This window comes from Plasmodium gaboni, chromosome 7 (assembly GCF_001602025.1).
Source record: "Plasmodium gaboni strain SY75 chromosome 7, whole genome shotgun sequence".
NCBI lineage: Eukaryota > Apicomplexa > Aconoidasida > Haemosporida > Plasmodiidae > Plasmodium > Plasmodium gaboni.
Genome location: NC_031487.1, coordinates 937,017 through 950,786, shown reverse-complemented (window position 1 = coordinate 950,786; position 13,770 = coordinate 937,017). Strand labels below are relative to the sequence as shown.

Genomic DNA, 13,770 nt, shown 5'->3' with positions numbered 1-13,770 from the left:
AAATGACCATATTCATAATAATTATTATAATATAATAAAAAAGTTTATAAAATATTTACATATAAAATATACACATATTTATCAAAATAAATATTTAATACTTTATTATCTACATACTTTTTATGACGAAATTTCTATATATGAATATATTGATCAAAAAATTAAAGATGATATAGCATTAATAATTATTATATTGTCTTATACTATCCATTTATATAATTTCATATTTTATTATATGAACAAATTAAGTGCATACAAAAAAACACGTATGACATATTTTTATAGACATGTATGTAAAAAATATTTCAAAATTGAAATTAATAAAAAATACAATTCTCATATATCTCTTATAAAAAATAATTATATATTAAATCATAACGAAATACAAAATATAAAATTGGAATCACAAAATGTTAGAAGCAAATTTATTTGTAATAATGATGTGTCTTATTCACAACATGATCAATCATTTTCAAACAGGAATAATATATCAATAAAAAAAGCTAATATAAAAAAAAAGAAACATATACATCTTTCAAAAATTATAATACAGAATAAAGATAATATGAAATCAAAAAGAAATAAGGAATATACATTTAAAAAATATTTATTTATAAATAATTATATTAAAGAGAAATTTAGCAAATTAGATAATGTTACAAATATATTTGATATCATATATAATATTTTATATACTAAAGAAAAAAATTGTGAACAGATAAATTATAATATAGATCATTATATAAATGATTTATATATTTTACAACACAATGAACTATTATCAAACAAATTAAAATTAAAATTAAAATATGAATATTATATAAAAGAAGTGCAATATATTTTTAATATACTTAAGAAATATCATAAAATAAATAATCAACAAGAGAAATATTATCATCCATATTATATATATGATAGAAATAATAATATATCTCTTAATAAAAATATGAACTTATTACATATTCATAATATAAATACTTGTTATGAAAAATTCTATTCATTTAAAAATACTATTCTTTATAATGAACAACTAAAATTTTTATTTTATTTCCATTCCTTATATTTTCCTTTAAAAAATTTATTATTTATATCTTTTATTAATTTATTTTTTCATAAAAATATAGAAACAAATATATTGAAGAATCACTTCTATCGTAATGTTTTTAAAAATGAAATGGACGTTATATATGTCTCTATGTCAAAATTAAATTTTATGAAAAAAACAAAACAAAAGCTTATTCATTCAAAAGTAAAAAATGAGGTTATATCATTAAAAAGATATAATATGTATGAAAGGGGTGTAATACATAATAATAAAAAGATATACAATAAATACAAAAATATTAATATTATAAATAATAATAATATTAATAATAATAATATTAATAATAATCATGATGGTGGTGGTGTTGATAAAAATATATTCTTAACATACTTACATTTATATAAAAAAAATAATATATCATTATATAAACAGAATTTAAAAATTTTTGATAATTTTAACTTAACTCATATAAATTTTATAAATATATTATTTAACTTTATATTTTATGAAAATATATATCTAATTAATATATACCTATATTACATATACTTAATATATAATTCACAAATGCAAAAAAAAAAATTAATTTGTAATAATAAATATTGTAAAGATAATACAACAAATTATAAAGAAGAACAAGATAAAAATAAGTGTCATGTTGTAACAGATGAAAATGATATAATAATAAATAATAATATATATAAACGTATATATAAAGAAACACTTTCACGTCAAAATAATATGCCACATATATATGTAGATACTACTAAAAAAGAGTATGCAAAAAAAAATGGTTTTTTTTTAATTTGTGATGATGATAATAAGAATAGAAAATATTATTCATTAGATAAAGAACAAATGATACATATAAATATGATGAATTTATTTGATTCGTTTAATAACTTTAATTTTAAAAATATATTTTTTTATATTAACATAAATCGTGAAGATCTTTATCTCAATAAATGTCTCATATCTTCAAATGAGAAATTAAAAATAAATTTGTATAGAATCATAGATATTTTGAATGAATCACATTATAATAATATATTTAATGGTATTCATAAAAATTATTGTATGAAAAAAAAAAGAAACAAATACCAAAAAAAAAAAAAAAATTATGATCATATGAATAATTTAAACGATACAGACCATATAAACAACAATAATAATGATAATAATAGTAATAGTCATAATAATAATAATAATATTAATAGTAGTAGTATCAGAAGCAGTAGAAATAATTATATTGAAAATAATATGAATAATAGTAATCACAATAATAATCACAATAATAATTATAATAATAATTATCATTATGGTAATATAAATTCTACTTGTAAAAAGAAAGTCGAAATAGTTCAAAAGAGTTATTTAAGTGATTATAAAATATTAAAAGATTGTTGTTTCTTTTTTGATACATTTAAAATGGACAGAAATATTTCTACTTGTTATTTTCCAAGGAATAAAGATCCTGTATTAGTTTATTTAAATAATTTTCATAATTATTATTTTTCAAAGTATTATAAAAAAAGAAAAATGCATTTATTAAAAGATAAAGAGGAACTGACAAATGAAAAGAATGATTTAATAGATCTTATTGATATGTATAATACTTCAGATAGTTTAGAAAGTGCATATATACATAAACATAAATATAATAAAAAAAATGTAAATAAATATTTAAAAAAAATAATAAAAATGTTGGAATTAGAAAAATTAGAAGAAAAACAAATTTTATTAGATATAAAAAGAAATGATAATTTAGATAATAAAGTTTTAGATCTTATACATTTATATTATATATTTGAAAAAATATATAAAATGAAATATTTATCAATGTTTCATATTAATCATATAAATATTTTCCATATACTTAATTCTATACATTATGTTCCAAATATTAATTTTAATATTAATTATTATTTATATGTATATTTATATCAATATAAAAATAATAATACAAGGTTTAGTCATAATCTTTCATTTCATAATCATGATACTAATTCTTTAAATAGATTCTCACATACTAATAATACTGATATTTTAGATACATCCAATCATATATCTGCTAATGGATATATGAATCAATTTAATCTTCAATCTAGAAATCGTGCAAGTCATACAAATAGAAATGATACTAATACGAGCATTAACAATCCATACCCCCATGATAACTATAATATTCGTAATAATAATAATAATAATAATAATTATAATTTTAATGAGCCCTCTGAGGTTACTATGTTTAATAGGCGCTTGCGTGAGTTTAATAATTACTGGGACCCTCCCACGAGCGACAATCAAAATAACAATGATAATCAGAATAATCAGAATAATCATGATAATCAGAATAATCATAATAATCAGAATAATCATAATAATCATAATAATCATAATATTCATAATAATCATAATAATCATAATAATCAGAACAACACTAGGATAGAAAGACATGCTAGCATGAGACACGTACCATCTAATAATTCACGAAATAGAAGGATCACGAACAATCACAATGTTACAATTAATAGAAATACATATGTCTCAAGTGTATCACCTAGTATCAATAATAATAATAATAATATATCTGTCAATGGAAGGAATTATTTAGACATGTATAGGAATGATTCTATAAATAATAATGACAATATAAATGATCATCTGGAAGATAGGAGTCCACGTATTAATCGTCTAGAAAATAACTCACACTATGATATAAATCAAAATGGTTATATGATGGGCAATCCCAACAATAGTAATATATATAATAACAATGTTTATGATAATAATAATAATTATTATCATTATCGAAGGAGTAGTCATAATAACAACTCTGGAAGTTTTTTTGAAGAAACACAAAACTTCAACATGTTTAATAGACATCATAGGAATCATAGTCATCCTTTACATTATGAAGATAAATTGAAGAAATTGAAATATAATATAAAAAAAAGAAATAAAAGAAATATTAAAAAAATAGAACTTAAAGTAAATGATCTGTTGAACTCATTAAATGTTCACATAAAAACTGATAAAATGGAAGTTATTTTTTTATTAAATAAATATTTTAAAAAATTAAATAAATATAAAAAATTAGTAAGACATTTTAATACTATTGGTATTAAAGAATTTAGAAGAAAAATTGGTGTACCCTCGCATTCTCAAAGTACCGATTTTTTTGATAATGTTTATTTAAATAATAATCATATGAATAATGGTTCTCAGAATAATTTTCTTTTCTCACGTGATTCTTTTAGGCAGAGTAGTGTAATACAGGATATAAATGAAGAAATGTATGTGAACGATCAAAATGTAAGTTCAGAGAGTTCCTCAACAATTCAAGAGAGTGATTATAATAATAATAATAATTACAACAACAATAATAATAATAATAACAATAATAATAATAATAATAATAATAATAATAATAATGTTAGTCGTGAGGGTGAATACTTGTCGAATAATATTTGTCATGATAACTGCTCGCCAATAGAAAAAGAAGACACAAATATTAATTATAATAATAATAATAATAATGATGATGATGATTATTATTATTATAACAATGGTGTTTATAAATCTAACTCTTGTTACATAAAAAATTCGAATAATGTTCATATGAATGACTCTTCTAATGATGAATTTTATTCAAACAACTTTTTATATACACCTAATAAAAGTATAGAAAACGAATCGTATAATAATTATAAGACAAATGATATATCGTTTGATAATGTTAATGGGTCGTCTAGTTTTAATCTTTCTATAAATGATAGAAGAGATAGTCAAATATCTTTTTTTAATTATGATACTAGTAGAAATAATAATAGTTATGGTTTAACATATAATCATAGATCTAACAATCATCAAATGAATATTGGAAGAAGAGATAGTAGTATGTCATTTTATATGAATAATTTTAGAGATTCATATAATAATATAAATGAAAATAATATAAGACCATATAATTATAATCATATATCTAATAATAATGGTGTTTTAACAAATTCGTATGTATATAATAGATTATCTATAAATTCTTTAAGTGTTACAAATAATATAATAGACATCAATAATAATGATAATGATAATCATTATCGTCATAATAATAATAATCATCATAATAATAATAATAACAATGTTTATGATCTATCTTATAGTAATAATAATACACCAATTGAACAATTTGTTCATATAAACGGAACAACAAATTATTTACATAAAAAATGTAGTAATAAAAAAATTGATTATTTTGATTTTACATTTGATAAATTAAAAAGTATAAAATTTAATAATTTTGTAAATGCAAAAATTAAAAACTCTTTTAAATTACAATGTTCATTATGTCAAACCATATTATATAAAAGAATTGATCTATCTACATATGCAGATACAAATATTGAAGAATATAATAATAATAATAATAATTATAACACCAATTTTATAACATTAATAAATATTATTAATAATGAAAATTATTTATACAAATTTTTAAATAAAAATTATAAATATTGTGGTACATATTATCTTGCAGGTTTTATTTATGGATTAGGTTTATTACAACTTTTTAAAAATATAAAAATATATCTATTTATACAATATATATTAAAATTTAAAAATAGATGCTTATATATATGTTCCTTATTAGGCTTATCCTTATCACTAATTACTTCTCAAAATAAAGATTTAACTACCATATGTCTAAAATCCATATTTAAAGAAATATTTCATCATCAAAAAATTAATTATGAACATCTTATATTCTATTGTTTGAACGAAAATAATGATAATCACCAGTCGCACATGTCAAGAGATCATAACATTATATATGAAACGAGGCCGAACAAAAATAATTATATATCACCCCCTCAATTAAGTAATAATAATATTGACTGTAATGAAACATATAATAATTTTAACAAGCATGTCAAATGTGATAATTCGTCTAGTGAACATTTATATAGCCATCATCATACTAATAAAAAGAATTCTAATATAAATGCCCATCTTAATAATAATTATAATAATAATAATTATAATAATTACAATTATAATAATGATGACCATTCACATAACAACTCTTGTAAACGAAAAAGGAGCCATAAAAATTATCTCAATATGATTTTTTCAAAAGAAAATGAATACACACAGGATGATAGTAGTTCAAGTATTTTTATTACTAGTGATACAACAAGCTCCAAAAATATTTTAGATAGAAATGTAGGAAGCTCAACCATAAACAACAGTAATATTATTCCAAGTAATGACGATATGTTAATACATCAATTAAATACAAGCATAAGTAGAAGTGATCATATTATAAATGATGGGAGAAATATTCATCATATAACAAATAATAGACATAATAATACAGATCAGAAAAAAGAACATTGTCAAGAAGACAATGATATAATGTTCCTTCAAAATAATAATAATGATTCCCTTAATAATGATGATAAAAAAAATGAATCTATTAATATTCTAGATACATATGATAATATTGATGATATATATGCAGATCTATTAAATATTTCTATAAATAATTCTTTATCTTCAGATATTTCAAATTTAGATGATACTCATAATAATAATAATAATAATAATAATGCATGTAATAAAAATGTAAAAACAAAAAAAATCGAAAGAGAAAATAAACGTAGATGGAGAAAAATGAAAAAAAAACATATAAAAAAAAAGATTTATCTAGATAATTTAGTATTAAGTAGTAATTTTATATGCTTAGGATATTTACATATGAATAGTCATAATATATGCTTAACAAAATATATATTAAAATGTTTAGAAAAAAAAAATTTAACCAAATTAAATTTATTATCTATGTTTTGGTCAGTTGGATCTATTAACTTTCAAAATGGTAATATATTTAATAATATTATTAAAACATTATTTTTTTTTATTAATCTTAATATACCATATAAAGTTCATAAAAATAATCTTATCAAAAATTTCTCATTAAAAAATTTAAATCAAAATGATATATCATATGATATTATCTATATGATGATATCTTCAGCACTCTCAATTTCCTTAACATTTTTTAAAACTAATAATATTCATGCATGCAATATGATTTTTATACCTACACAAATAGATCATACTTATTATTTTAATTATTATGAATTAATGGTAAAGGTATTTACAAGAAATATGATCATGTTTGATTTTATAGAACTGTCACATGAATATATACTTTCAAATTTGCCAACATTTTTAAGAATACTTCCTTCAGATTTAAAAAAAAAAAAAATTAAAATTAAAATAAATAATAATCATAATAATAATAATAATAATAATAAATTAAAAAAATACAACCATGAAACAAATTATCATCATAAAACAAATTATCATCATAAAACAAATTATAATCATAATACATGTAATAATTCTGCAAAAAATTGTACGAATCATTTGACTGAAGAATCTTATGAAAAATTATATGTAGCAAATAATAAATTACCATATATACATCTTATAAATAATGATGGTAATTTTAAAGAAAAAAATGTTCAAAATAAATATGTATTTAAAAATGGTCATATTAATTTATCACATCCATTTATATATAATGAGATGAATAAAACATATACAAACGGTTGTTATTTTGTTCTAAGAGAAAATAATTACGTTACATGTTATAATAAAAAAATGAATCAACCAGTAGATAATTTTACTTATTTCTTTCATGGTCTTAATCATACACAACACGATGAATTTAATCATAGCGAATATGAGGAATATACATGTCAAAGTGACAAAGAAAAAAATAAAAACAATAAAAATAAATATGTAGAAGAAGATCAATATGAAAATCAACATATAAATCTTAATAATAATAATAATAATAATAAATATATACATATGTCTTGTCATACAAAAGATATATATATAAATAAAAATTCTTCAAATGTAAAACATATAAATTCTTCTTCCCTTACAGATTCAAATATTGATCATATAAATTATCAATATAAACAAAATATGAAAAAAGAAAAAAAATATTTTAATCCTTATTGGAATAATAAAAATGAAGAACATAAACAATTTTTTAAAAATCCAACCTTAATTTATAATTGTGAAATGCTAAGATATTATATCATCATAGGAGTACTACAAGCTATGAGCTTAAAATTTTTATCAACACACAATGAAAAATTCAAAGAAATATGTTTCGATTATATTTCTTATTTTCAAAATATTAATAATAATATAAATTGTACCAAAAAATTACAAAAATTATATAAAAAAATTAATTATCTTGTATATAAAATCAAAGATAATGTCAAAAGAGAAAATATCATACGTCTAATTCCAAATCATCAAAATTTATTTATACCATATAATTATAATTTATTAAATAATGACCTGAACGATTCAGGTAAAAATAATACACCACTACAAAATAAAATAGACAATTTTGATAATAATAATAATAATAATGATAACCTTTTAAATTATGAACATTATAAATTTTCTCAATCAAAAATACAACAATCAAATACTCCTACTCAAAGGGGTATGAAAAAGGAATGGAATGATACAAGTTTGATTGCACAATCGAATGATATTTTTATAAATGAAGAGATAGAGGAAGAGGAGGAAAAAAAAACATCAAAATCAAAATCAAAATCGAAATATAAATCTAAATCTAAAGCAAAATCAAACTTTAAAGCAGATGAACAAAATAGCAATTATCATTATAATAAAAATTATGCCATGCATTATAACAATGATATTATCTATGAACAGACCTATAAATTAATTTTGAAATATGTTGAAAAAATTAAAAAAGTTCGTAAATATTTAGAAATGAATAATTACAAAAGTCAAAATAAAAAATTTATAAATTCTATTATAATAAATAATCTTAAAGGGAATGATGATTTTTCATGTATGCACAAAATAAAAGAACAAGATATTAATGATCTTATTAATTTAATTTATCAATGTCTATCCTTTGTTTTTGTTGGTAGTTGTGATCATATATTAAATAAAAAAATAAAAAAAAAAATAAATAATATAATTAATGTAAGAGATAAAAATTCAAATAATCTTTATTATTATTATTTAGGATATATTAATTTAGGACATGGCAAATTTGTATTAAAAAAACAAACAAATATATCTATATGTACATTATCTTTAATTTTATTTAGTTTTTTCCATATTTATGATTTATCATCTCATTTTTTAATACATCTTATTGAATATTTATATGTTCTATTAATTCAAAATAGATTTGTAAAAACATATGATATTACCAATCATCATTTTATTAGCTTACCTATCCATATTATATATAAACAGGAACAATCATCATATATATTAAAACCATATTTTACTAAGAAATATCAATTAATAAAAATCATAACTAATCCTCAAAGTAATCAAACATATTATTTATACAAAAATTTTAATCTTACATTTCATAAGAAAATTATAAAAAACCCATGTGCCATACCTTTAGTTGATGTAATCAACATATCGATATTTAATGAAGACTACTATGAAGTAAGTCTAACAAATATGAACACATCCAATGATCTTATAAATACATATAATCATTCAATGTCTGATCTAATTAGTAATATTATTAGTAAGGGAATTTTATTTGTAAAAAAAAGAGAATGTAACAATCAATATTCATCATATTATAATAATTCAATATTATTAGATAATACCACTCTTCATATGTCTGATGAAAAAAATATATATTCATATAATAATAAAAATTGTAACCATATAAACGATAAAATAAACGATTCAGATTCTATAAAATGTATAGATACTTATAAGTATCAAAACAAAGAGGAAAAAAAAAAAATAACAAATGAAAATTTATTAAATGATATAAACAAACTTAACAAATATATAACACACACATGTCATCATATAGACAATACTATTAATAAGAACATACCTTTTGATATATACCAAATAAATAAGAATCATAATAAACAGATATTAAGAAATAAACTAGTTGAATTTAATAATATTAATACAAATCAATTAAATATATCCAAATTTTTATTGGAAATTATAAAATTTTATGATAAAAATTATTCTTTATATACCGAAGAAGCTCTATTATTATATCAAATTAAAAATACTTACATGAATCATAATATCAATGAAATTATCTTCCTAAAATATTATATAAAACTAGATGAACAAAAAGATAATGTCATACCTTCTAAAGATGATAATATTATATTTGAGCACAAGTTTGCAAAGCTCTTTTTATATTTTAATGAACAATTTAATAAAATATTTTTTATAATTAAAAATTATGATATCCAAAATGTGGACCATAATCAATGCGATATTGATACAGATCAGCAAACTGATATATATATAGATGATTCAAAAAAACAAACGAAAAAAGAAGAAAATATTAAAAAAATAATTAAAAACAAAAAACTCATTCAAAAAATATTTTTTTATCTATTAAATTATTATTATACTACAAAGGAACATATATCATATAAATATCAAAACAAAAATTTACCTTATCATAATGATCATAACACATATAATTTAATTTTGACCCCACCAATTGAAGATAATCAAAAAACGGAAGATAATATTCAAACAAAAAAAAGTAATATTAATAAAGAAGAAAAGGATTTAGATGAAAAATTAAATGACTATTCAAAATTTTTGGAAATGAAATATAAGGAACACCCACACATCGAAATAAAAAATAAACAATTACATCAAAACAGTTATTATAATTATTTTCCTGTTTTAATTATTAACAATATTTATAATAAAAAACAATTCAAAAATAATATGTATACTTTATGTTATAAAACAGGAGAAAAAAATGATATAAACTTTTTTCATGATATCAATAGATTATTAGTTCAATTTTCCATCAATCGAATTAATACCTATATTAATTCTCAGCTAGCCAAAGAAATGTATGATAAGTTTTATTATTTTTTATTAATACAAAATTTACATATAGACAAAAATATACCCTATTTATATATACTATCATATATATATAATTCATTCTATTCCTTTTATAACTTTTTCTATCAATATTGGAACAAAAATCATTTAAATAATTTTAATAAAAGGAAAAATGAACATGACCTCAATATACAAATAAATGAACAAATTAATAAAAAAGAAAAAAAAAAACCTGAACAGTTCAGAAAAAACAATATACAAAAAAAAAAAAAAAAAACTATATATGATTTACAATTCTTTGATTATTTTATAAATCATGAAAAAACAAATAAAAATAATGATATAATAATAAATCATAATAATATAAGGAAAGGATTACATAATAAGTGTGGATTCTCATCTACAAATAATAATATTGAAAAAAACAAAAGGGACGAATTAATAACTACTAAATGGTTCATATATGATGACAAGAAAAACAAAAATCAAAATAAACCAAATGAAAAAGTTATTTCATCAAATAATATACAAACGATTAATGATCAAAGAAGAAATAATATAAATATGCCATACAAGTTTATAAATAAATATAAGGTGGATAATTCATTTGATAATTTAAAAGATTTACAATGTTATAATTATGAATATCTAAAAATAATGGAAGGCATATATAAATATCACTATTCATTTCCAAATAGTAATAGTTTGATAAAATATTTGCCCTTTTTTAATAATGACTACTATTTTGTATATTTTTTTGAAAAAAATATTAAATTAATTAAAACAATTTTTATACAATATTATCATAAAGGATACATCAAAAGACCTATAATTTTTCATAAAAATATAATACCTGTAAGGACAGCAAATTATTTTATATCTTTATTTACACAATATTGTAACTTTCCAAGATATGATGTGTTTTGGAATTTATTACTTATTAAAAAGGAAATAGAAAATTTCCTCTTTATACCACAATATAGGAAATATTATGATTATAAATATAACAAGTACATACATTCATTGTTAACTATAAACAGTAGTTATGATAATAATAATAATATAAATAATTACTATTACATATTTAATAACTATCAGAAGATTTATAACATCAAAAGGTATTACACAATGAAGGGCAAACATAAAATTACAAGGAAGGAACCATTATTTATAATTTTCAAAAAAAATATAAATAAAATATTTAATACTACAAATTTTATCAATAATTTATATTATCGTTATAGGATAGATATAACACAAAGTAAATTCTTCAAATTTAATAAGAAGATATTTAAAAAGGATTTTCAAAAATATAAATTTTATTTATCTAATGAACATAATACTTATCATATGAAAAAAATAAAATCACATTGGATTTATAAAAAAATCAAACATAAAAAAATAAATAAAAAAAATTCTCTTTCTTCAATTAAACAGAAAAAAAAATATAAATCTGCATATACAACACATGCCAATTTAATATTAAAACATATTTTAAATATAATAAAAATGAATTTTAAAAATAAACCTTGTCAACTCAGAATATTTTTATTAAAAAGTTATATTGAAAACAATACATTCAATATATCTCAATTCTTTAAATATTGGTATGAGAAAAGTCAAAGCCTTTCTTACAAACTTATTGACACATCTCATATTACATTAAATTCAAAATATGTTCATTTGCTTTTTACAGATATTTTATTTTGTTTTTTCATAGGAAATTTATAAAAGAACTGTTAAAAATAAAGTTATACACATTTTTTTTTTTTTTTTTTTTTATAAATAATTAAAATTATAACATTTTTAATTCATCAGATAAATATTATATATATATATATTATATGTATATATTTTTTTTATTTTTTTATTAAAAAATACTTCTTTTTTTTTTAAAACCATTAAATTTTTTATTTTTTTTGAAATGTCAATTTTTGAGCATACTATAAAATTATTATAAATAAGTAAGATATAATTATATATTATATATATAATATTTTAATTATTCCAAAAAAAAAAAAGAAAGGCAAAAATATAAATACGAAATTATACCATATATATATTATATATATATATAATATATATTTTATATATAAAATATATTATATGATTTTCCCTTATCAATTTTTTTTTTATTATATGAATAATATAAAATATATAATATTATATATATTATTACATATTATTTTAAGGCTTTAATATTTAATATTTTACATAATTTTTATATAGGGGGTAACGTGTTTAAATATATTTTTCCTTGATATAAAAATATTTTAAAGGGAAAAAAAAAATATATATTTATATAATATATATATGTATATAATAATATGTAGGCTTGGGTATTCCCTTATTTATAATAATATTATTATGTAATATAAAATATAATTATATTATATATAACATATGATATATATATAATATATATATAAATAATATTACAATGTATTAATAAATTAACATATATATATATATATATATATATATATATATTTATTTATTTATTTTTAGGGATATTAACAATTTTATTTCTATTTAAATATATATATATATATATTTTTTTATATTATATATATATATATATTTATTATATATATATATATTTATTATACTTTTGTACCATATATATAATAAATATATATGTAATATGTAAATATTTTAAAAATTATGAAAATATTAAAATTTTAGATTCATTTTTTTTTTTTTCTTTTTTTTATAAGATATAAAATCTTTTTTTTTTTTTTTTTTTTTTTTTTTTTTCATTTACTTTTATATATTAATGTTTTTTT

The 13,770-nt window shown here is 18.0% G+C and overlaps 1 protein-coding gene across 1 annotated transcript in view; it reads left to right on the top strand.

Annotated features, from left to right (window-relative positions):
* The window catches only part of PGSY75_0728100 (putative membrane protein), a gene marked incomplete at both ends in the record, with an annotated part of 16,134 nt that extends 3,419 nt beyond the window's left edge, over positions 1 to 12,715 (top strand). The window contains one exon of the mRNA XM_018785116.1: positions 1 to 12,715. This exon is cut by the window's left edge and continues 3,419 nt beyond it. Coding sequence (XP_018642617.1) covers positions 1 to 12,715 — 12,715 coding nt within the window.
* Between the last annotated feature and the right edge of the window lie 1,055 nt (positions 12,716 to 13,770).